This window comes from Kryptolebias marmoratus, linkage group LG5 (genome assembly GCF_001649575.2).
Source record: "Kryptolebias marmoratus isolate JLee-2015 linkage group LG5, ASM164957v2, whole genome shotgun sequence".
Taxonomy (NCBI): domain Eukaryota; kingdom Metazoa; phylum Chordata; class Actinopteri; order Cyprinodontiformes; family Rivulidae; genus Kryptolebias; species Kryptolebias marmoratus.
In genome coordinates this window covers 17,748,116-17,768,858 of record NC_051434.1, presented here as the reverse complement: position 1 = coordinate 17,768,858, position 20,743 = coordinate 17,748,116, and the positions used below count along the sequence as shown (strand labels likewise).

The following is a 20,743-nucleotide window of genomic DNA, read 5'->3' as shown; positions in this document are numbered from 1 at the left end:
GGGGGGGGGGGGGGGTAGGTACACCGAGTCTAAATAGAAATAGTAAAATATTTCCTTTATAAACAGAAGTGAAGGAAACTTCAGTGACTCTAATGACAGCCGTTACTTTTGTAGGACTTGATTTAAAAAAATAGGGTTATAAATATCACATTTGTCTCGAGTACTTGGTAATAAAAGTAAAAAAATATACAACAGCAGGTAAAGTCAATGAATTTTGGCAAGAGACGGCTTGAAATTCCTATTTTACGTAGCTTTTTTTCTTTTACCCTCCCTTTCTTTTACCCTCCCTTACTTTTCCACTATATTTTCCTTACTTTTGTGTCTGCCGGCGGTCCACGACTGTTTCGTCACGCTTGGGCTCCGGATAATAGCCCTGCCGGCCGACTTGAGCGTGTCCATGTCGGTGTTTTAAAGTGCGGGGATGTCGGTGAAGTTCGCCCCGAGTCTCCCAGCAGGAATGTTGTTGACCAGACTGCTGATGGGGCGCTGCCTTCAAGTGCAGTCCGGACATCCCGCGATTCAACGGCTACGAGGGTCTTTAACCACGTGGTGCATTGCGTGACGCTGGAAATGTGGGCTCAACACTTTCAACACTTTCAAATGTAATAAAAAGATTCGATTTGTTAGTTTTTTGTTTTTTTTTACCACCCCAATACTGTCCAGATATCACCCAGTTAATATCGTGATAAGTTATATTTTGCAGCTCGTTATTTCAGAACATATTTCTTTCTGTATAACTTTTATCATCACGTTTTTATGAAGTTGGAGTGTTTATTTTAATATTATTTACTGGAAATGAGCAGCGAATACAACCTGTAAGAAATATTTACCGGAAACTCAGTTCAGCCCGTTTGCAGACACACACACACTGAGCAAATTCTAAAATTGAGAGTAATATCTTTTCCGTCCTACAACCATTGAATGCATCGTACCTGTGTAGTGAAATAGATCATTCTAATCAGCACGTGGGGGTTTAGCCTCTGATTTTATGTTAAAAAGTGGCCTAAAGTTTGAGGAGGTGACGTCAAATTAATAGTCTGCAAACATACTGGGAGACTTTATAGATTGAAAAAAAAACTTGTATACATACTTTAAAATAAAACATTACATATTTGTTACTGTACCGTTTGTCCTTTAATTCAGTTCTATGGTTTGAAAATTCAATTTTTTTGCAGGCCTATGGGTTATCCTCTCATCTTTTCTTTTTAAATTTAGAATAAAACAGAATACTAAAGTAGCAATCATCTTAAAATTAGAAATAGCACAAACTGATGTATAAAAACTAGTCCACACAATTCTTCTTGGTTGGTCTGCTGCTATCACAGCTGTTCGGAAAAAAAAAACAAAAAACTGCAGTTCTGAGTTCTGATGAGAGTTAGGATGAGAGATCGTGTTTCTCCAGTTTTAGCTTCTCTCTATTGGCTCCCTGTCAAACTCAGAATAGAAATTAAAATCTTACTTCTAACATGCAAACCTCAAAACCACGCTCCATCTTATATTAAAGATCTTATTGTTCCATATTTTCCTAACAGAGCACTTCGCTCTCAGACTGCAGGTTTACTTGTGGTTCCTGGAGTTTCTGAAAGTAGAACAGGAGGCAGAGCTTTCAGTTCTCAGGCTCCTCTCCTTTGGAACAAACTTCTAATTTCTGCTGTAGACTGCTGAAGGACATACTGTATAAACTAAACTGAGTCTGCATGGACGTTTATCCACTTAAATGTTTTAATAAATGGTGCTGAAGGTTCTACATTGTCTAAACTTGACAAGGTGTGTTAACTTCTTGTTAGTGAACGTGACTGACTGCAGCTGGTAGTTTCTCTTTGCCAGCATAAAGAGGATGTGTTTAACAGCACCTATTGGACTGATTAATACTCAGACCATGGGGAAAGTCCAAGGAGAGCAAATTGGTTAGGATGTTTAGGAACAACCCAGGAGCTAAGGCTCAAGTCTGCTATGAACTGGAACACCTTCTCTTTGAAGCCAGTTTTACATCACTATGGCAAAAGAAAAAGAAAAGTGCGCTGCTGCTCACATGAACAACCCAAATATCTTCTGGAGAAAAGTTTTATGGTCAGACGGGACAAAGATTAAGTCATTTGGCTTACAGTGAGAAAGTGGAAGAGTCTAGATGAGGCTGTCAAACCTAAGAACACCCTACCAGCTGCCAAGCACAGCGATGGTAGCATCATGCTACGGTACAGGTTCATTGCACAAAGTGGACTGAATACTGAAAAAGGACGACTACCTGGAAATTTCTCAAAATGTACGTCAAATCAACAGCTAGACGACTGAGACTAGGAAACAGTTGGGTGTTCCAGCGGGACAAACATATCAGAGCTGGCTCCTGATTGGATGAAGCGGGGGGGCATTTTGTGAACTGTGCTTGTGCCAAGAAAACAAACTTATCATATTTTCCGCACTAAAGGGCGCACCGGATTATAAAACGCACTGTCAATGAATGGTCCATTTTCTAATTTTTGTCATATATAAAGCTCATCAGACTATAAGGCGCGCCTCCCAATTCATGTAACTTCGCGCAGACCGAGTGCGCCACGCTCCAATCGAAATGGACGATTTCGGTGCTCTAGCGGAGCTGGTTCGCCTGTATCAGCATTTATATGATCCCTCCATGAGAGATCACAAAGATAATCGAACGGTTCAAAACTCACGGAAGAATACTGCACCAACGTAAGCGTCAAGTACAAACACCTACACCGCACGCCGTGCACGGAGCCCTGCGCGACTATACCTGAGCCTTAATGCTGCGAGCGGTGCAGCTTTGTAGTTTACCAAAGTCGTACTAAAACATTACAACTTCTTACATATATAAGGCTCTCCGCACTGTCGTTTTTTGAGAAAACTGAAATCTTTTAAGTGCGCCTTATAGTCTGTAAAATACGGTAATGTAACTCTACCAATTCTGCCAAAAAGACTGGTCAAAGTTTCAGCCAGAATTATGCCAGAAGCTTGTTGACGGCTCCAAAAAGTGTGTAATTGGAGCCTGCGAGTATAATTTGGACTCTGTGCGGATTAGAGGAAATAAAGCTAATCTTGTTCACCCAGTTCCCATCTTTAAAAATTGTAACTGATTCATCACTCCAACCTGGAAAGAGATCAGCTGAAATCGGTCGTTAGAGGGCCCTGATGCTGATGGTGACTGAGGGAGACACGTGGGGTAATGACAGACTCGACAGCTTGCGTTGCCACCAGCAAGACTTTCTTTAATGGTGAAAAATCAAAGTGAAACGTGTGACACGGCCACCATCACTTTGAGTAAAGAAAATAAACATGGTGGAACAATAAAAAGTTAAAACAAAGCACTTTTTAAACCTGTTTTTTTTTGTTGGTCCCCCCCCCCTCTCTTTCTTTAACACAAACTTGTAAAAAGCAACTCGAGAACTCAATTCACAATGCAAGAGCGATCCACAAACAATACTTCGGTTTTTTTTTTCAGTTTTTTTTTTCCTCAGGTAGGCGACGTGACAGCACAGCATGGTCAAATGGTTCAGGGATAACCTTTTTTCCTACACAACACATTCACAGAATCTTTCCTGTTCTTTTTTTTTTTTTTTTTTTTTTAAATAAAATTTAAAAAAAATGTATCAGGAAACAACTAAAATTCTGGGAAATATTACATAAGTGCCATTCAATAAAAAAAAGGTCTAAAAATAAATTAAAAAGTGCAAATGGCACAATCAGTCCTACTCGACTGTCTGCTGCTTCACCGTGATCAGCCCTAGAACCTTGTAAACACAACATCGTCCAAATATGCTCTATCGACAAATAAAAGAACAGCACGCTTCTGCAAACATTATGCTAGCTACATCAATCAAAGTACGGATGGAAACCGAACATTAACACTTGGCACTTAAGAACTGAAATTAAATAAGCAAAGGAAACATTCCTCAGCGAGATAATGTACATTGTTGTAAACAAAAATGCCAGCCGGAGGGCATGAGAATCAACAATCAGTTTGGGTTGGCGCTTGGCGTAACGAGCCTACGTCGTGTGAAAGGACTTGTCCAGTGTTTTTTTTTTTTCCCTTTAAAGTCTGCACGAGGATTAAACGTGAGACCCTTGTGTTTCTGCCTTTCAATACTGATAATGTGAGCAACCTTTTAATAAAAGAAAACAAACAAACAAAAAAAAAAACAGGCGTTATCGGAGCCAGTGAGAGAAGAGCCGCTTCGAAGCTAAATCCCAGGATGGAGAAGAAGAAGAAAATCATTAAAAAAAAAAAAAAAGTGAACTCTGGATATTAAAAAGAAGAAACTGCAAGGCACTGTTAACATCTGCAAATTACGGTAACGACTAGTTACCTCGACATCATTAAATCCAAGGAACGATATGGCCTAACGGGTCCCAATTTGGTCCAGAAATGAGAAGTGTCTTCGGCAAACAAGTGAACGGGAAAGTAACATTTTTGGCAGTGCCAAATCCAATCTAGCAGTAATTTTCTTTAAGGGTGAAACCGCATCTGCTCCATCCGCTTCCTGTTAACCCCGGAGACTCTATTATTCCTGTATTAAGCGACTATACTGTATCTGAGGAACACAGCAAACGAGTATCTGCTCAATATCACGATTTCAGAATAAATGCACATTGTCGAACTGAAACGATACAAACAAACAATCACTGATTAGGTTAATGCTGATATCAAAACATGAACAGTTTTACATTCGTGTATCTCTTACAGGGCTGTACTTTACAGGCGAACTTCTGATTCACGTCCGGAACGGAAAACATGCCTCCTATCTTGGAGAAAAAGTCAATAGATTTCTTGAGAAACCGAAACACCTGGGCGTGAGTTTACTGTAGAAGAAAAAGTGGCTGTTGGGTGGGGTGGAGGGGTGGGGTGGGGGGTGTTTCACACTGTAAAGAGGACTGACGTGAAGCGATGCTTGATGGCTCTTCAGGAGACATTTGGCCAACCGATTGTACACGACTCCTTCAAAATAATAGTTCTTGTAGAAGAACCGCACCTCCTCCAAACAAAGAGACAAAAAAAAAACCAAAAAACCCTCATGTACGGATATGGAGGAGTTGTGTGTCGGTCTGTGCTAAGTGCAAAAACTTGTCAGGGCCTAGTCAACCTAAAAACAACCCAAAGGGGAACTGACAGCAACATAAAATTATAATTAAAAAAAAGGGATCAAGTTCTGTCTGACAAAAAGAGTCACTTTTTGAGGGGCTGGTAGACTGAGGCGTTGGGGTCCAGGGAGGAGGGACTATTGTCCATGAACTTGGAGGAGTAGTGGGGGGTGACGGGGCTCAGGTTGCTGCCGTCTGAGGAGTAGGACAGGCTGGGCATCACGGCCATCACCTCTGCTATCTTCTGCTTCAGCTCTGCGATCTCCTGCTCCCTCTGGTGGATCTGGCCTGAATGAGACACGGGAAACAGAGGTTTTCAACAGAGGCGCCAACAGACGAGTGGAGATCTCATCCCCGAATTCAATCCGACTAAAAGACTTTACAACAAAAAAAAAAAACTGCATAAGACTGGGAACTTCATAAGGCCAAACTATTTGTGCTCAAATATTAGTAACACAAGTAGGAAATTAGCCCCCCTTTACGCAGGATAAAGACCTGACTACAGCCAGAACACAGGTGGGCTTTGCAGGATCTTGGGAAGGTCTCGTTTTAAGAACGTAGTGGACTCGCCGTTACGGGTGATCGAGCGCAGTAAATCCACATTGGTTTTGCGCGTGCACACAACTCCTGAAGCAAGGTTGTGCCGGTTTATTATCGAGGCCCGTGGATCCATTATATGGGACTTGTGTGCACTGGTGTGGCTTGGTCGCCTCAGGTACAACGCCATCATATGACACCCATCCAAGTGAGTTACGGCAAAGCTCTTACCATGGAGCTGCAACAATTAAAATCGCTCAGTTGTCCTTCATTTGCCTTTTACTGTCGACACAAAGCAGGAGAGGAATTGTTCTCATCATGGGCAGGCATGGATGAGGGGGGAGGAAGGGTGGATGTGGTTGAAGTTCTGCATAGAAACCCCCCCTTCGTGTTGTTGAATGATGCTTAACCTTCTCCACAGTGAGGCTGAACTCATCGGTGTGGTTAGACTGGGACATTTAGGGCTTCAGACCCAGACCTCATGCCCCAAGAAATTTAAAAACACAGATTTAGTCAAATCATGGGTTATATTACAATATTTCAATATATGGGTTTCTCTGTGTTTTATACTAGCAGTATCCGTTTCAGAATGAGTTTGTGCCAGGTAGATGCAGATTTAGCACATCACCACCAGAGTGACTGACTAGTTATCTGTTCTGGTAACTGCAGGGACAGGGTGTTAGCTCAGGCTTGTTGTTAATATTAAGTTCCTTTTCCTGAGAGACATGCAACTGAGGAGTTCCAGAAGAAGTTTCACTTCTTTCTGCATCACAGTCAGGTTGGTGGAGGAGACATCTTTATCCAGCTGGTCTGGTTAAATGGTTCTGAAGTGTTTTTAGCGGCTCGTGACAGTGGCATTATGGCGTCAGGGTGTGGTTGTGGTAGCTGCATCCTGTAGCTGCATCCTGCATCCAGGATTCGTGCACATGGGGTGGTGCGATCACGAGCTCGCATGTTAGTACAGTCGTGAGAATGTGCTCCTAACGGACAGAGCCTGATAAGGATGCATCCTCCATGAGAAGTCACGAAGTCGGCTCTCATTCGGGTGGTTGCGTGACGAAAATTGCGTCATTTTTGTTTTGTGTAGCAGCTTCGTCCGCCCCTTCTCGACACAAGGTCCTGGCCGAAGCTTTTCTCACAGGGGTTTGCTCTGATTGTCGTGTTATTGGTCAGAAGTTGTTTATGCTTAAAAGCCGGTGAGCTTTAATGGAGCCATTTTGCTTCTGCTGCTCCGTTGAGAAACAGCTGGAGGCTGTTAGAAAATACAGCTGTCTTTACGACTGTTCCAGCAAAACTTAGAAACCTACGAGCTTAAAAAGACAGCGAGGAGACACAGGCGGCTCTTAGTGGCTGTGGTGGCCGGGAGGAAGTGCGCCTCGGCCGGGCAGCATAGGCCGCTCATTATTATTACGCACCGTCGAATTTGCAGATGTCAAACAGCGTGTACTGTCTCAGTCTAATTAATAATGTCTGGTTGGTACAAGGACAGGAGAGCTGAGAAGCCGGCGGGAAGAAACCCGTTTTAATGCTGCAGGAGGAGGGAGGAGCTTCCTGGGAGTTCTGATCAGAGTGTCTCGTAGACGATGAAAGGTGTGTGAGAAAACGAACGGCTCGCAACCACGTGACCGCCAACCGACTTTGTGACTTCTTATGGAGTATGCTGAAGCCTTTATGTTTGCCTTTGTCCTGAAGTTTTTTTTAAAAATATAAATTTCCTGCAATCCAGCCACTTTCTAATAAGCCGTGTAGGTTATAGAGAGAGTAGCGGTGTCATTGTTCAATCATGACAAAATTTTGTCAAAAACCGCAACGTACGAAAAAATAAAATAAAATAAAATCTCTGGCGCTCAGTGATCAAGAGAACACATACCAGAAAAGTGTGCCATGAAACAAGTTCAACAAAGCCGGGCTTTCTTTCTGTTAGCCAGATTACCAAAGCTAGTCCTCTCTCAGAAATGACAGGCACTTTGAAGATGGTTAGGATCTTAATTTGTTTGCTCAGGCTGTCTTCTGAAGAGTCTGTGTGTGAAAAGCGGTGTTTCATGGGTCATTTGATGTTTCTTTTGCTCAAAATATAATTTTTCCAGATAAAGTTAAAGGGGTAAAAGTTCTCCAGAGACTCCACCAGTGAGTAGGCAGTGTTTTTCTACGTTCCGTTTTTTTAAAATTCAGCTAAATCACAAGGGTTTATGCAACAGTTTCTTCATTTGTTTGTTTAAAAGGATTAAAATCAGGAATTGATTTTAATGTAATTTTATAGAAATGTAGAACAACTAGGGCCAAATTGTTTTGGAAAAATATATGAAGTTACCAGTTTTGTACAAAACTTTCAATAGACTGTGTGCTAAAAGCTATTTGTTAAACTTTTGCTCCAAACTAACATTAAGTTAATGGTCACAACATGAAAGAAGCTGTAAAGTCGTAATTGTTTCTATGAAAAGAACAACTAATCTTCTAATACACCTGATTCCCTGAAACCTTTACTGAAGCTGAATCATTGTTTGGAGTGAATTAATGTGACCTGAGCTTTTTCTGCTAATAATAGTCAGAAAATAAAACAAACAAACAAAAAAAAAACATCATCAGAAACATTTAAATGGTCTGACTGCAAACAACCAAAACAAGGTTTGAATGCAAGTTTTTCACAACACTATTCCTTTTTATATCTACTAAACGTGACATAATGCTGAATAAGTTGAGGTTTTCATTTTCTATACGGTCACATGTTCAATTTCAAAACATATGTACTTGTGTGCATGCTGAACTACAATTTTCAAAACTGAGGGTAATTCCAACCTTTCTTACTCATATAAAAAGGGGATTTCCACACATCAGAAGGTAAAGGGATATTCTGAACTTATTCTACGAGCTGTCATTTACTCTCCCCAGCTCTCTACTCTGAGAGGTCATAATGTGCCTAAAATAAGTGGTTTTATTCTTTATTTGTGTTGGTAGCTCTGCTATTTATTCAGGTTTAAGCAACAGTTTGAACTGAATTTTTATTAGAAGTCAATAGTTTTCAGTTTATACTTCTATTTATTTAGTTTTTTACAGTTTGAGAGCCTATCATCCACAAATAATTTGTTGCAAACCCCATAAACACAATGCACTACGATATTAATTTAAAAACTGCCTTTTAGTGAGAATTACTGAATTGGGACCCGTGGCACCTACCTTGTGCTATTTCCAGCTGCCTTTTTGCATCCCCCAGTGCAGAGAACAGGTCCAGTTTGATCCTGGTCTCAGCACTGAGGCTGTTCTCCAGGTGTTGGGTCTTCTCCTGCATGGCCGACAGCGCCGACATCAGCACCTCTGTGTCTTTTTCATTCTCTTTGTACTTGCGCAGCTCCTTCGTGTGTCAGGAATCAAACAGAGGCAGACAAGAAAAATGACAAGAGAACTTTGTGTTTAATTGGCAAATCAGTGGCACGTTCCGGTAAACTGAACGTACACTTTAACTGCAGATTAGAACGCCTCGGAGGCACTTCACTAGTCTTTATTCAGTCTCACCTGACACTTGCCCTCCAGATCTCTAATCTGCTCCTCTTTAAGCTTCATGTCCATGCTGAGCTTCTTGCACTCCGTCTCCAGCTCTCTAATACGACCTCGAAGGGAATCAGTGGATTCCACTCTGTTGCACAGATGAGAAAACAACAACAATAAAAACCCCACACTTTTTAAAAGACTGGAAACCGCTAACCCAGCTATGAAGAACATGTAGATCTGTACCTTGTTGCGGCTGCTAAAGCTACCGCTCTGGCTGCAGTGGCCTCCTCCATCTTCTTCCTCTTCCTCTCCTCAGCCAGCTGCTTCTCAGCTAGAGCTCGGGCTTCCTGCTCTGCCTTCAGCCTCTTCTCCAGTTGGGATATTGTCTGCTTATCCTTCTGCTTCGCCTGGACGGCACTGTGGAGCCTAAAGGGCAGAGAATGTTGTCACCTTAGCTGCGTTAGGATTGTTTCACATACAGTGGCTTCAGAAAGCAGTCAGACCCTCCTCACTTTTCGTGAGGGTTTTTTGTGACATTGCAGCTCGACGATACGATTGTTTAAATTCTGTTTTTACCTCGTTGATCTACACTTGGAGCCTCATAATGACAAAACACAATTTTACACAATTCTGTAAATTTATTAAAATACAAAACTGAAACATTTTCACAAGTATTCAGACCTTTAGCAACACTAGAAAATTACTTCAGCTACCTTCCCTTTCTCTCTCTTTCTACACCTTGATAGGAGTCCACCTGTGAAAAATTAAACTTGATTGGACATGATTTGAAAAGTCTACATGCAGAGATAGGATTTATGAAAGGCACAGATCAGAAAAGCTAATGAAAAAAATTCCATTGTATTAAAAGATCCCCAAGAGCTTAGTGGCCTCCATGATTCTCAAATAGAAAAATAGAAGAAGCTTGGCTCAACTAGGACTCCTCCAAGAGCTGGTCACCAGACTGAGCAATCAGAGGAGAAGGGTCTCTGTCAGAGAGGTGACTGAGAACCTAATGATCACTAACTGAGCTTCAGAGATCCTGTGTGGAGATGGGAGTAACTTCCAGAGGAACAACCAGAACTGCAGACCTCCAGTGATCTGGGCTTTATGGCAGAGTGGTTAAACAGAAGCATCTCCTCAGTTTTAAAGGACTCTCAGACTCTGAGGAACTTTCCCTTTTCTGAAGGAACCAAAATTGAACTGTTTGTCTATAATTCTATCATTATGTCAGGAGGAAACCTGGCTCTGCTCATCACCTGCTCAATACAGTCCCCACAGTGAAGCATGGTGGTAGCAGCATCATGCTGCGGGGTTTTTTTTTCCCATAAGCAAGCACTGGAAGACTGGTCAGGGTTGAAGGTATGCTGAATGGAGCAAAGTACAGAGATATCCTCAATGAAATCCTGTTCAAGTGTTCAGGACCTCAAACTGGACCGAGACAATGACAAGGACCCAGGACACGCAGAGAAGACACACAGGAGTGGCTTAGGGACATCTCAGTGAATGTCCTAGAGTGGCCCAGTCAGAGCTCTGACTTGAAGCATATCAAACATCTCTGAGGGGCCTGAAAATGGCTCCACTGACAGTCTGCACTAAAACGAATAATAGGAAATCCTCCAGTCCAGGTGGGCAAGGTTTGTTGCATCAAACCTAAAAAGACTCGAGGCTAGAACTGCTCTAAATATGATCCAACTCAGTAGTAAGGTAAGAGTCTGAATTCTTCTGATGTTTCAGTTTTTCTTTTTTAATAAAATAAAATGATTGAAATTCTGTTTTCACTTCATTCTGGTGTACTACGTGAAGAAGAATGAGAAGAAAATAATTTAATTACTTTAGCATCAGACTGCAACATTAAAAACAGCAAAAACTGAAGGGGTCTGAATACTTTCTAAAGGTACCGTAAACTGGAATCAGTTTTAGAGCTACACTCAAGAAACAAAATGAAAACTGTAGTCATCCATTTTACTTTGACTTTAGTGCTTCAGGCACAACTTTTTTAGACTTACCAAGACTTCAAAAGAATCAAAAACATCAACTACTTTACTACAACTGTTGCTCAGACGATGCTGGATTCTGAGAATGCCAGCAGGTTTGTGCGTGCACGCACTTGTTCTGCAGCAGCTCGTTGTCCTGTCGCAGCTGGCCCAGTTCGGAGCGAAGGCTGCGGTCCTGGCTGCTCAGAGAGGACACCTGGCTGCGCAGCTCCGACTCCAGCTGCCTGTTAGCCTGGAGATCGGCCTTCAGGCGCTTCACATCCTGCTCCAGCCTGTGAGGAAACGCGGCGTTACAACATCAGGGGGGAAAAGTTTCCTCGTGGAACTTCACAACACATGCAGCTACTCTGGAAGAAAAGGTGAGGGTGTGACACTTCGGTACATTCGACCGCACCTTAATGGACTACAGAAACGGCAGCACGAGTGCTGAGTGATGAATGACTTCACTTAAGCTGAAACTGAGATGGGACAGTTAAACTAAAGTAAAATGTTACCTAAAAGCAATAACTAAAGTAGCAAAAGGCTAATTAAAAGCTAAAAATAACAAAACTGTAGCTGAAAGCATAAAGTAGAATAAGAAAACAAAAGTAAAGTAGCAAATTACTAAGAATGTTTTGATGGAATTGAAGAGATTATAATGTGTTTCTTGGAGGAAAATATATGTAAATAAAGTTAAATATTTTTTGAAAAGTATAAAAGTTTCAAAAGGTAATCATAGCACCCGTTTTCTGAATGATAGAGCAGCTAAAACAGAACAAAGTACGCAGAAGTAGTTAAATTGGCAAAAAAACGTACAAATAAATAAAAAAAAGGAAAACAATAGTGTGAAAGCTGACTCAGCATTCTCACATTATAATCTGTTGCAGGTTTACACTCCATAATTCCGGTTTAAGAAAAGACAGCTGATCCAGGCTGTGTGTCAAAGGTCAGAGCGGACGTTGGAGCGTTCAAACAGCGGGTCTTACCGGACGAGAGTGTCAGATTTGCCCAGCTGGTTGTTGGGGATGCAGTTCTCCACTGGATCCTTCTGGCCCCTCCCTGCGCCTTTCTGCTTCTTCTCGTTCTTACTGGCTGACGAGCCCGACGGGAGGCTGCCGTTCGTAGAGCTGTGGTTTCTCGGGGACGAGTTGCCGCCGCCGCCACTGCCGCCCCCACCTCCGCTGGCGTTTTTGTAATTCTTCCCCGTCCCCCCCATTTCCTCTTTCGAAGTCATGTGTGTGCTGCTGTCAGTGAGCGTGTTCTCTCCTGCCAAGTCGTTGTTCAGTCTCTTTGTCCCCACGTAGTTCTCAATAAACTCTGTCTCCTGTAGTTTGGAGTCCAGTGCTTGTATAATGCTGTTGTTATTGATTCCCACTGTGTTTTGTTTTTTACCCTCCCGCTCTTTCGCTGTACTGTCCTTCCCTTTTTCACGGTACTCCAGTTCTGGTAACAGGACCGAAGTGCTTTTCTTCCCGGGTGGTGCTCCGTTTTGGGCCACGACTGTAGGTTCGACCTCAGAGATCCCTTTAGCTAAGGCAGCTGGATGGAAGCAAGCACAGATCGTGAGCAAAGATAGAAAAACAGATTTAACTAAGAGGCAACTGTAAACATATTTGTCCATAAACAGGCAAGATGATTAACTGACCCAAAACAGGATCATACAGAAGAAAAAAACCGCACAAGTGATGCCTTGGGTTGTTGAAAACACAGGAATCTTCATCACTGACCTGACAGCAAGGCAGTCAAACTCAGTTCCACTTAAACTTAAACCAGGGGTGTCAAACCAGGTGACGCAAGGGGGCCAAAATTAAATATATGGTCCTAGCCAAGGGCCACAATCAATATTTATTAAAAATTACATAAATTAACCTTAGTTTTATATGTAATATATCAAATCATTCATATAGAAATATCAATGACCTTTTCCCAGTTACAGATTATACAGAATTTAGAGCAAACATACTTTAATGAACACAGACAAATAGATCAAACTTCAAAAAGCACATCATCAGCAGTCATTTCATACACCTCACCCAGCTTTTAAATGAATTTTTTAACATTAAAACAGATTTTTTTTAAAAAGCCATCAACAAAAACCTGATCATACAGAAATTAAAACTATATATTGTTGGCTTCTAAGTCACTGTCAAGAGAAAACTTCACTATTTATGCTCAGTTTTTTAAAGCAAAATAAGAGTCAAGAATCAGAGTCTCGATCTGTCCCAGACTAGAGGGCCGGACCTGATGAAATCTAAACGCTATCCTGGGGGCCGGATCCGGCCCGCGGGCCTCGAGTTTGACACGTGTGCCTTCAACCAATCTTTGTCAATATTAATTGAAAGAATCATATTAAATGATCTTGGGTTTTTTTAATAGCAAAATATTCTGAGAAATATACAGACGAAACAGGAATAAAGAAAACCCGCTCACGCAGAGAGAGAACAGAAAGGCCAGAGACGGGTTTTGAACCTGCAACCTTCTGGCTGTAAAGCAACATGCAGCCTAGAAAATGATAGAAGTCACTGTGTTATGGTACCAAATTATGGCAAATATTTCACAAACTGGTGGAAAAAGTGATCTGTGTCATAAGAATGTCATTGAAAAGGGTGAAGATGACACAGAGGGGTTAAAACAGATGTGTGTTAAACCTGAGCCATACTTCTTATATGTTAGCAGATATTATGGTGGACTGTAGGGGCACAGGTACTGTTTGACACAGTGTAGGCGACCTTAAAGTGACTAAGTGGTCAATAAACAGGAAATCAAACTTTTCTTTTATTATCATTTAAGTCTTAAAAGGATACTTCAGACATTTTGAAGTGGGATTTCGTGTTAGAGTTGTGAACAGTTCACATCTTACCTGTCTACGTCTAGTCTGAACACAGCTAAGGTTAAAGTGGATTGTTGTCGACTTAAAACGGTTCCAGTCACAAAGATTTCACAGCAGTTCGTGCTAATACTATTTTATGAACTTTTACATTGCGGTAAATTTCACGTGACATTTCTTTACATTGAATTCTGTGATTATTTACAAGCAGAAACGGCAGCAACAGCAGTGAGCTGCAGACTGGAACAACATATCTCACGTCGCTCCCAGAATGAACATCTAAAGTGAAAGAAACGCAGAGGAAAGGCTTAACTATTCTTAATCGTGAACCACTATAAAGTTTTGGAGATTGGCAGCATTGATGGGGTAGAAGAAGATCATTGCTACTTTAAAACAATTCCTGACTAAAACTCCATTTCTCCAAACTGAGGTTGTTCAAAGCGCTATCTACAACAGGCAACACATTAACTGTTCATAACTTTGTCAAGAACCCCACTTCAGAGTGTCAGAACTACTCCTGCTTTTAAAGAATAACAATAAAGAAGTTCCAACAACATCCGTTGCATCTTTTAAATGTTCCGAGTAGGTAGGCGACAGTTATTTGGCGATCTTTTACGGTTCTGCCCCACTTTTCTTTATAATAGAAGCAGGTTTTATTTACAGCAACGAGCCTGGATTCTTTAGTGAGCGTTAACCTACAGCCTCCATCTCTTTCGGACTCTAATCTGAACCCATATCAGAAAAGACGAAGCCGTTCTCACATCTATTCACAACTTCTACAGAACCAGCTTTCTTTTATCGTTACTCTGCAGAAAGTCTGAGGGTTACATTTCACCACATTCAGTGTAGAGTGATGCAGGTTTGCTGTATTTTTAGGGTCTTACCTTCTTCTGCTTCTCGCTCTTGTCTCTGCAGCATCTGTTGCTCTGGCGGTAACGCCTGCTGTAGGAGCTGCATGTAGAACTCGTTCTCCTTCTGGACCTCCTTCTGTTTTCTCAGACGCATCTTATAGCTCACGTAACTCTTAAAGCCGAAACCTAGAGTCACCACTGGGTAGCCAATACTGGGAGGGGAGGAGGAATAATCAGACAGATAAAAACACAAACAAACAAACAAACAAACGAAACGGCAAAAGTTTTGACAATTAACAACGCTTACCAGTGAGCAGCAAAGGGTCGACACAGATCTACATGAAAATTCTTCAGATCTTTGAACCGTATGGCAGCTTCGATGTACACAAAGAGGATCCACAGCGATACGGTGGGTAGACAGACTCCTCTTTCTGCAAGGATTTGAAAAAAAAAAGAAAAAATTGCACTCAACTTCATCACTGTTGAAATTTGGTAGCAGTTAATTTCTTGTGCAAGTGTTGGAGGTGAAAGAGGCCACTTGGCTGCTGGAGCAATAATATTTAAAGGCCTAGCCTTCCTTGAAGAAATGCCCATCAACATCTTATGACAAGAAGTGATGGAGTTGTAGCCGTTTTGGTCAAACCGGATAAGTAAAATTCACAATCTCATGCAATACTGCGGGATTCACACAGAATGCTGTGAGTGACTCTCGGCTACTATTACATCAAATTCTGTCAGTATCTGTCAAACTCACTGACCTCCAGGCATTTTTATGTTGCCTAAAGTCAGTTGGCTGTGGCAGCCATCTTGAATTGATTTACATCCAATGATTACTTTCTACAAAAGTTATTAAAGTTTGTCCAGTGCTTCATGATACACACTACATATCCAAAAGTATTCACTCACCAATTCAAATCATTGAATTCAGGTGTTCCAAACCCTTCTATTGCCACAGCTGTATAAAATAAAGCACCTAGGCGTGCAGACTGCTTCTACAATCATTTGTGAAAGAATGGGTCGCTCTCAGGAGCTCAGTGAATTCCAGTGTGGGACCGTGATAGGATGCCACCTGTGCATCCTGTCATAAATTCCTTGCTGCTAAGTTTTCCACAGTCAACTGTTAGTGGGATTATAACAAAGTGGAAGCAATTGGGAATGGGAACGAGAGGAAGTCGCCCACGAAGTGGTCGGCCACAGAGTGGGCTCAACAGATGCTGAGGCGCATAGAACACAGAGGTCACTAATATTGTACAGAGTCAATAAAAAAGTGAGTAGAGAGCTCCATGGAATGGGGTTCCACGGCCGAGCAGCTGCATCCAAGCCTTCCATCACCAAGTGCAAAGAGTCGGATGCAGTGGAGTAAAGCTCGCCGCCACTGGACTCAGGAGCAGTGGAGAGGTGTCCTCTGGAGGACAAGTCTGGATTTGGCTTCTGCCAGGAGAACAGTTCTTGTCTTACTGCACTGTGCCAAGTGAAACGTCTGGTGGAGGGAGAATCATGGTGTGGGCTTGTTTTTCAGGAGTTGGGCTCAGCCACTTATGCCTCTTTTACATGGACCCTAATTCAGAAGTCTGGCTCTACTCCACTCTACTCAGCTTGGCAAAGAATGCATCGCGTTTACACCGGCCAATTTGGTCGGTAGCAGAGGAACGCCTCCTCGTGTTGCGGAGGGCGGGGTCGCGGCGCAGGGGGGTGCGCTACCAAAACTTAGCGCAAGTTGTGTAAACAACGAAAGCGCAATGGACAACGTTGGCCCTGTGTTGTTGCTGTTTTTTAAACTTATGGGGATTCTCCTGAGACTTCAGGAAGAGAGGCGCAGTGGAAGAAATGCTCTGGATGCCGCGATTGTTGTGCGGAGTAGGACAGCTGTTATCCGCCGGAGATTTCAGGCTTTACAGCGCCTTCAGCTGGGGGACAGATGGCATAAACGTTGCAGGGTAAGCTAACGCTGTTGTTTATATTCCTACCTTCGCTCTTTATGCTTGCATCTGGTCACACCCACGACCAATGAGTGAACAGGAGCTAAGCTTGCGCCGCCCATAAACCAGGGCCGGCCCGGCTGGCCCGACTCCGAAGCAGGGACCAAAGAAGCAGGGACCGACGGCGAAAAAATGCAGATGTAAACGCTCGCAAAGCGAGCCGAATAGAGTGGACCCGGGACCGTTAGGGTCCGTGTAAAAGGGGCATTAGTTCCAGTAAGAGAACTCTTAATTCTTCAGCAAACCAAGACATTCTGGACAATTTCATTTCATTACAATTTCCAGGTCCATAAAGACATGGAGGAGGGAGTTTGGTGAGGAAGAACTTGACTTGTCTGCACAGAGTCCTGACCTCGACCTGATAGAACATCTTTAGGATGAATTAGAGCAGAGACTGAGAGCCAGGCCTTCTGTCCAACATCAGTGTCTGACCTCATCAATGAGCTTGTGGAAGAATGATAAAACTTCTCATAAAGACACTCCTAAACCTGTGGAAAGCCTTCCTAGAAGAGTTGAAGCTGTTAGAGCTACAAATGGTGGGTTAACGTCATATTAAACCCTGTGGATTAAGAGTGGGATGTCACTCAAGTTCATATGAGTGTGAAGGGAGACGAGCGAATGCTTCTGGCAGTATAGTGTATTTTGGTAACAGACAGGCAAAAACATGATCACCCATCTTCACATTCCAGCAGCAGGCGGTAGAAAGATTAAAAACAAGAATTTACTGAAAACTGGACTAACCTGTGTGCCACACGTACTGGACCCACACATAGGTGCTGGCAGCGAAAAACAGCCATTGGACGGGGATGAAGAGGAGGCATATGATGTCTGATGTAAACGCCACACAAACGAAAAAGACAGAGAACGCCTAGGTGGAAAAGGAAAAAAAAATTAAGGGGACAATAAACATTTAATCTCAAGATCACCTACAGCTCAAGTGAAGGTTGAAAGGGTCGGGTCGGTGTTGTGAAGCTCTTACCAGCCCCTGATATCTGAACGAGTCGTAGACGCTCCGAATAAACAGCCAGAAGGGCCACAGATACTCGAACCTGAACTCCAGCACAAAGTCGGCCAGCAGGACTAACACCCACACCACCAGAAACTTCAGGTACAGGAACGTGCTGCGAAGAACACACAAGCAAGCGAAAGAGACAAACGAGTAAACAAAGCTGACCACACAGAGGAGTGTTTCAGGAAGTAGGTGGTAATAATCCCGATTTAATACAACAGACTTTTAGAGTGTGTGTCTAAAAACTGTTACCAGCGTGACCCGCAGATAATGTCAGATTTGAAGGCAGAGCAAACAGTAATTTGGCACTGACTATTAAAGGGATAGTTCAGGTCTTTTGAAGTGGGGTTCTGTAAAACAAACAGTTACTATCTTACCTCTTTGAACGACCTCAGTTAGGAGAAAAAGAGTTTACTTCTGGCTTTTTTTGACGAGCTAATGGCTAGTCCAAGTGAGACCAGAACCGTAGCTACACTGTTTATGCGAATGCCATTCTATAAATCTTGACATTGCTGTCAGTTTCACATCATTACGTGTAAAGTGAGACTGACGGTAATGTAACATTTTACAAAACTGCGTTTAAATGAGCTGCTATACAGTTTTTGAGACTGGAGTTGTTGTAAGATAGTAGAAATTCCAGTTTTGGCCCTGCTTGGATTAGCTGTTAGCCGTCAGAATTAGGGGTCGTCAAACACGGGTTATTTAATTTTTTTTAGGGGAACGTGCTAATATTTTTTATTATTTCAGCCTTGCGTTCACACACAAAAACAGCATTTCAGGAGCTTCAAAATAGTGCTTTTGGAAAATGAGTTCCAGACTGAAAAAAATCTGGAAACACCACCTTTGTATTTTCCTGTAGAGAGACAAAACACAAAACAAAATAACTCTTTGAGAACAATACAATCATAGCCAAAACTGTAATCTAACCTACAACCCCAGGGCGTTGGCATCTTCTCATTAGATTTACCGTATTTCCGCACTATAGGGCGCACTGGGTTATAAGGCACGCTGTTAATGAATGGTCCATTTTCGAACTTTTGTCATATATAAGGGGCACCTCCCAATTTTTGTAACTCCAGGCGGAACGCACGCACCGCGCTCCATTCAAAATGGACGATTTTGATGCTCTAGTGGAGCTGGTTGCCATGTATCAGCATTTATACGATCCATCTATGAGAGATCACAAAGATAATCAAACGGTTTTGAAAACTCAAGGAAGGATATTGCACCGACGTAAGCGTCAAGTACAAACGCCTACACCGCGCACAACACTTCAGAGCGCGACTATAACTGAGCCTTAATGCTGCGAGCGGTGCAGCTTTGTAGTTTACCAAAGTCGTACTAAGACATCACGACTTCTTTTATATATAAGGCGCTCCGGATTATAAGGCGCACTGTCGTTTTTTGAGGAAATTGAAGGCTTTTAAGTGCGCCTTATAGCCACACTCAGGAGGTGAGCTTTAAGAGCACGCTCCTCCTCTCGTTTCCTGTTTTTGGTGTATTTTCGTGGCAGCGCTACGGCGTCGCGTACAGGCCCGGCGAAAATATCACCACCCACGAAAGGCGCTAACGTTTCTGTCTGTATTTGCAACGACAGCAAAATATTTTATGAAAGATGGATTTTAGCTTAACTCTCGGGACGTAATCACTGGATGTACATCTACAACTCATTACATGTTGGAGTCAACCGAGTTCAAGATAGCCACCACAGCTAAATCAACCTCAACCAACACAAAAATGGCTTTAACTCGGCCAACTTCACAGCCATTGAGCTCAGCTTTGGTGCGGCAGTTGCTGAGGGTCATCCGCAACACATACTTCAAGCTCTACCAGAAATAACAATATTCCGTGAGATTGTGCACTAACCTAATTTACGAGGCTTGACCAAAACGACAAGACGATTTTAGTTGGCACGAACGGCACTCTGCTTGAGGATATTTGTGGCAAAAACGATTGTTTTGGAAGACCTGTGTCCCTTAAACCTGTATTTCTCCAAACAGAAATTGTTCAAAGCATCATCTACAACAGGTAAGATAGTCATCATTCATAACCTAGCTGGTTCGACCTTTTAATCTAAAACACAGCCAACAACAATTTATTCATTTACTTTGACGGAACTGACATGAATGTATAGGTTTCCCCACACGGAGGTGAACATGTCTGGACACGCTGTCAGCACAGCTGCTTCTCATCTTCTCTGATTGCCTCCAATCTGTACGAAGCGGAGCAGCTGCTTGCTCGCGCCGCAACAGGTTCAATTAAAACAAATCCACGCGTTATTTTGTTTCTTTAAAGCGTTTCGGAGTCAGCCCGCCGTCAGACAAAGCACGTGAAATTTTAAAACGGGCGCCTTTTACACGAAAGTTACGGCATTTTTTTCCCCCATTTTTTTGTCTCCCCCCCCTCCTCCAACCTCTCTCTCCACACACAAAGCATATGTTCCTGTGTGTATTTTATACTGAGCCACTCAGAGTGCTACCCTATCGATAATTACATGTGAACGGAATTGACATTTTTAACAAGCGAACGGCAGACGAACCGCGACACTATTACCGTTAATCTGGGCCTATTATTGTTAAAAGGAAAAAAAATGCGGGCATGTTCATTCAGTCCCTGCTGTGGCTCAAAAACCAAGACGTCCCTAATTACGGCCGCTAACAGAGACTGGCAGCCGCTTCTTGACATCTGCAGAGCGAGGCCATTGTTATACAATAAGGTCCCTCCAGCCCCCCTTTTTTGTACCTGCTATAAATACCCTCGGTGATTCGGTTCCGTTTTAACGGCCGTCGGAGTTTGCTGCAGTCCGCATTGCGCCGCTTCATCCTCCCCCTGTTGATTCACTTGTGATATCGGTCTGATAACTGTGACTGGGAATGTCATTCGCTCATCCTAGTGTTCGCACTTCTTCAATTATCCACCATTGTTGTTGTTTTATGCCCATGAAACAAAGAAATAAATAAAAACAGTCCCCGCCGAAGGCCCTCCCCTTT

The 20,743-nt window shown here is 42.6% G+C and overlaps 2 protein-coding genes and 1 long non-coding RNA gene across 4 annotated transcripts in view; 1 reads left to right on the top strand and 2 right to left on the bottom strand.

Moving 5' to 3' along the window:
- Positions 1-509, bottom strand: part of ldlrap1a (low density lipoprotein receptor adaptor protein 1a) — a 15,914-nt gene extending 15,405 nt beyond the window's left edge. The window contains exon 1 of one of the 2 annotated variants that reach the window (XM_017420999.3): positions 315-509. In XM_017420999.3, coding sequence (XP_017276488.1) covers positions 315-399 — 85 coding nt within the window. In that variant the 5' untranslated portion in view covers positions 400-509. The remainder of the gene's footprint in view (positions 1-314) is intronic. The other variant, XM_017420998.3, reaches the window with a different exon arrangement.
- A 2,853-nt stretch (positions 510-3,362) lies between these two features.
- maco1a (macoilin 1a) lies at positions 3,363-20,725 on the bottom strand. The gene is made up of 11 exons (XM_017420986.3): positions 20,496-20,725; positions 17,724-17,865; positions 17,486-17,612; positions 15,073-15,196; positions 14,799-14,977; positions 12,074-12,626; positions 11,222-11,380; positions 9,358-9,540; positions 9,139-9,259; positions 8,803-8,977; positions 3,363-5,379 (listed from the first exon to the last, which is right to left on the bottom strand). Exons 1-11 carry the CDS (start codon positions 20,573-20,575, stop codon positions 5,177-5,179), a joined length of 2,046 nt encoding a protein of 681 aa, XP_017276475.1. The 5' UTR covers positions 20,576-20,725; the 3' UTR covers positions 3,363-5,176.
- On the top strand, positions 11,331-12,416 carry LOC119617062. Its single transcript, XR_005233228.1, has 2 exons — positions 11,331-11,467; positions 11,975-12,416. It is a non-coding gene; the product is annotated as an uncharacterized LOC119617062 (long non-coding RNA).
- Positions 20,726-20,743: the final 18 nt, after the last annotated feature.

Bases quoted from the DNA above. Each gene is read 5' to 3' on its own strand.
- maco1a (XM_017420986.3), bottom strand. From the start codon at position 20,575: ATGAAGCGGCGCAATGCGGACTGCAGCAAACTCCGACGGCCGTTAAAA. The intron at 14,978-15,072 runs GTAAGCGTTGTT...CTCCCCTCCCAG, and splicing joins CGACCCTTTGCTGCTCACTG to TATTGGCTACCCAGTGGTGA. The intron at 9,541-11,221 runs GTGCGTGCACGC...TCTGCCCTTTAG, and splicing joins AACGAGCTGCTGCAGAACAA to GCTCCACAGTGCCGTCCAGG.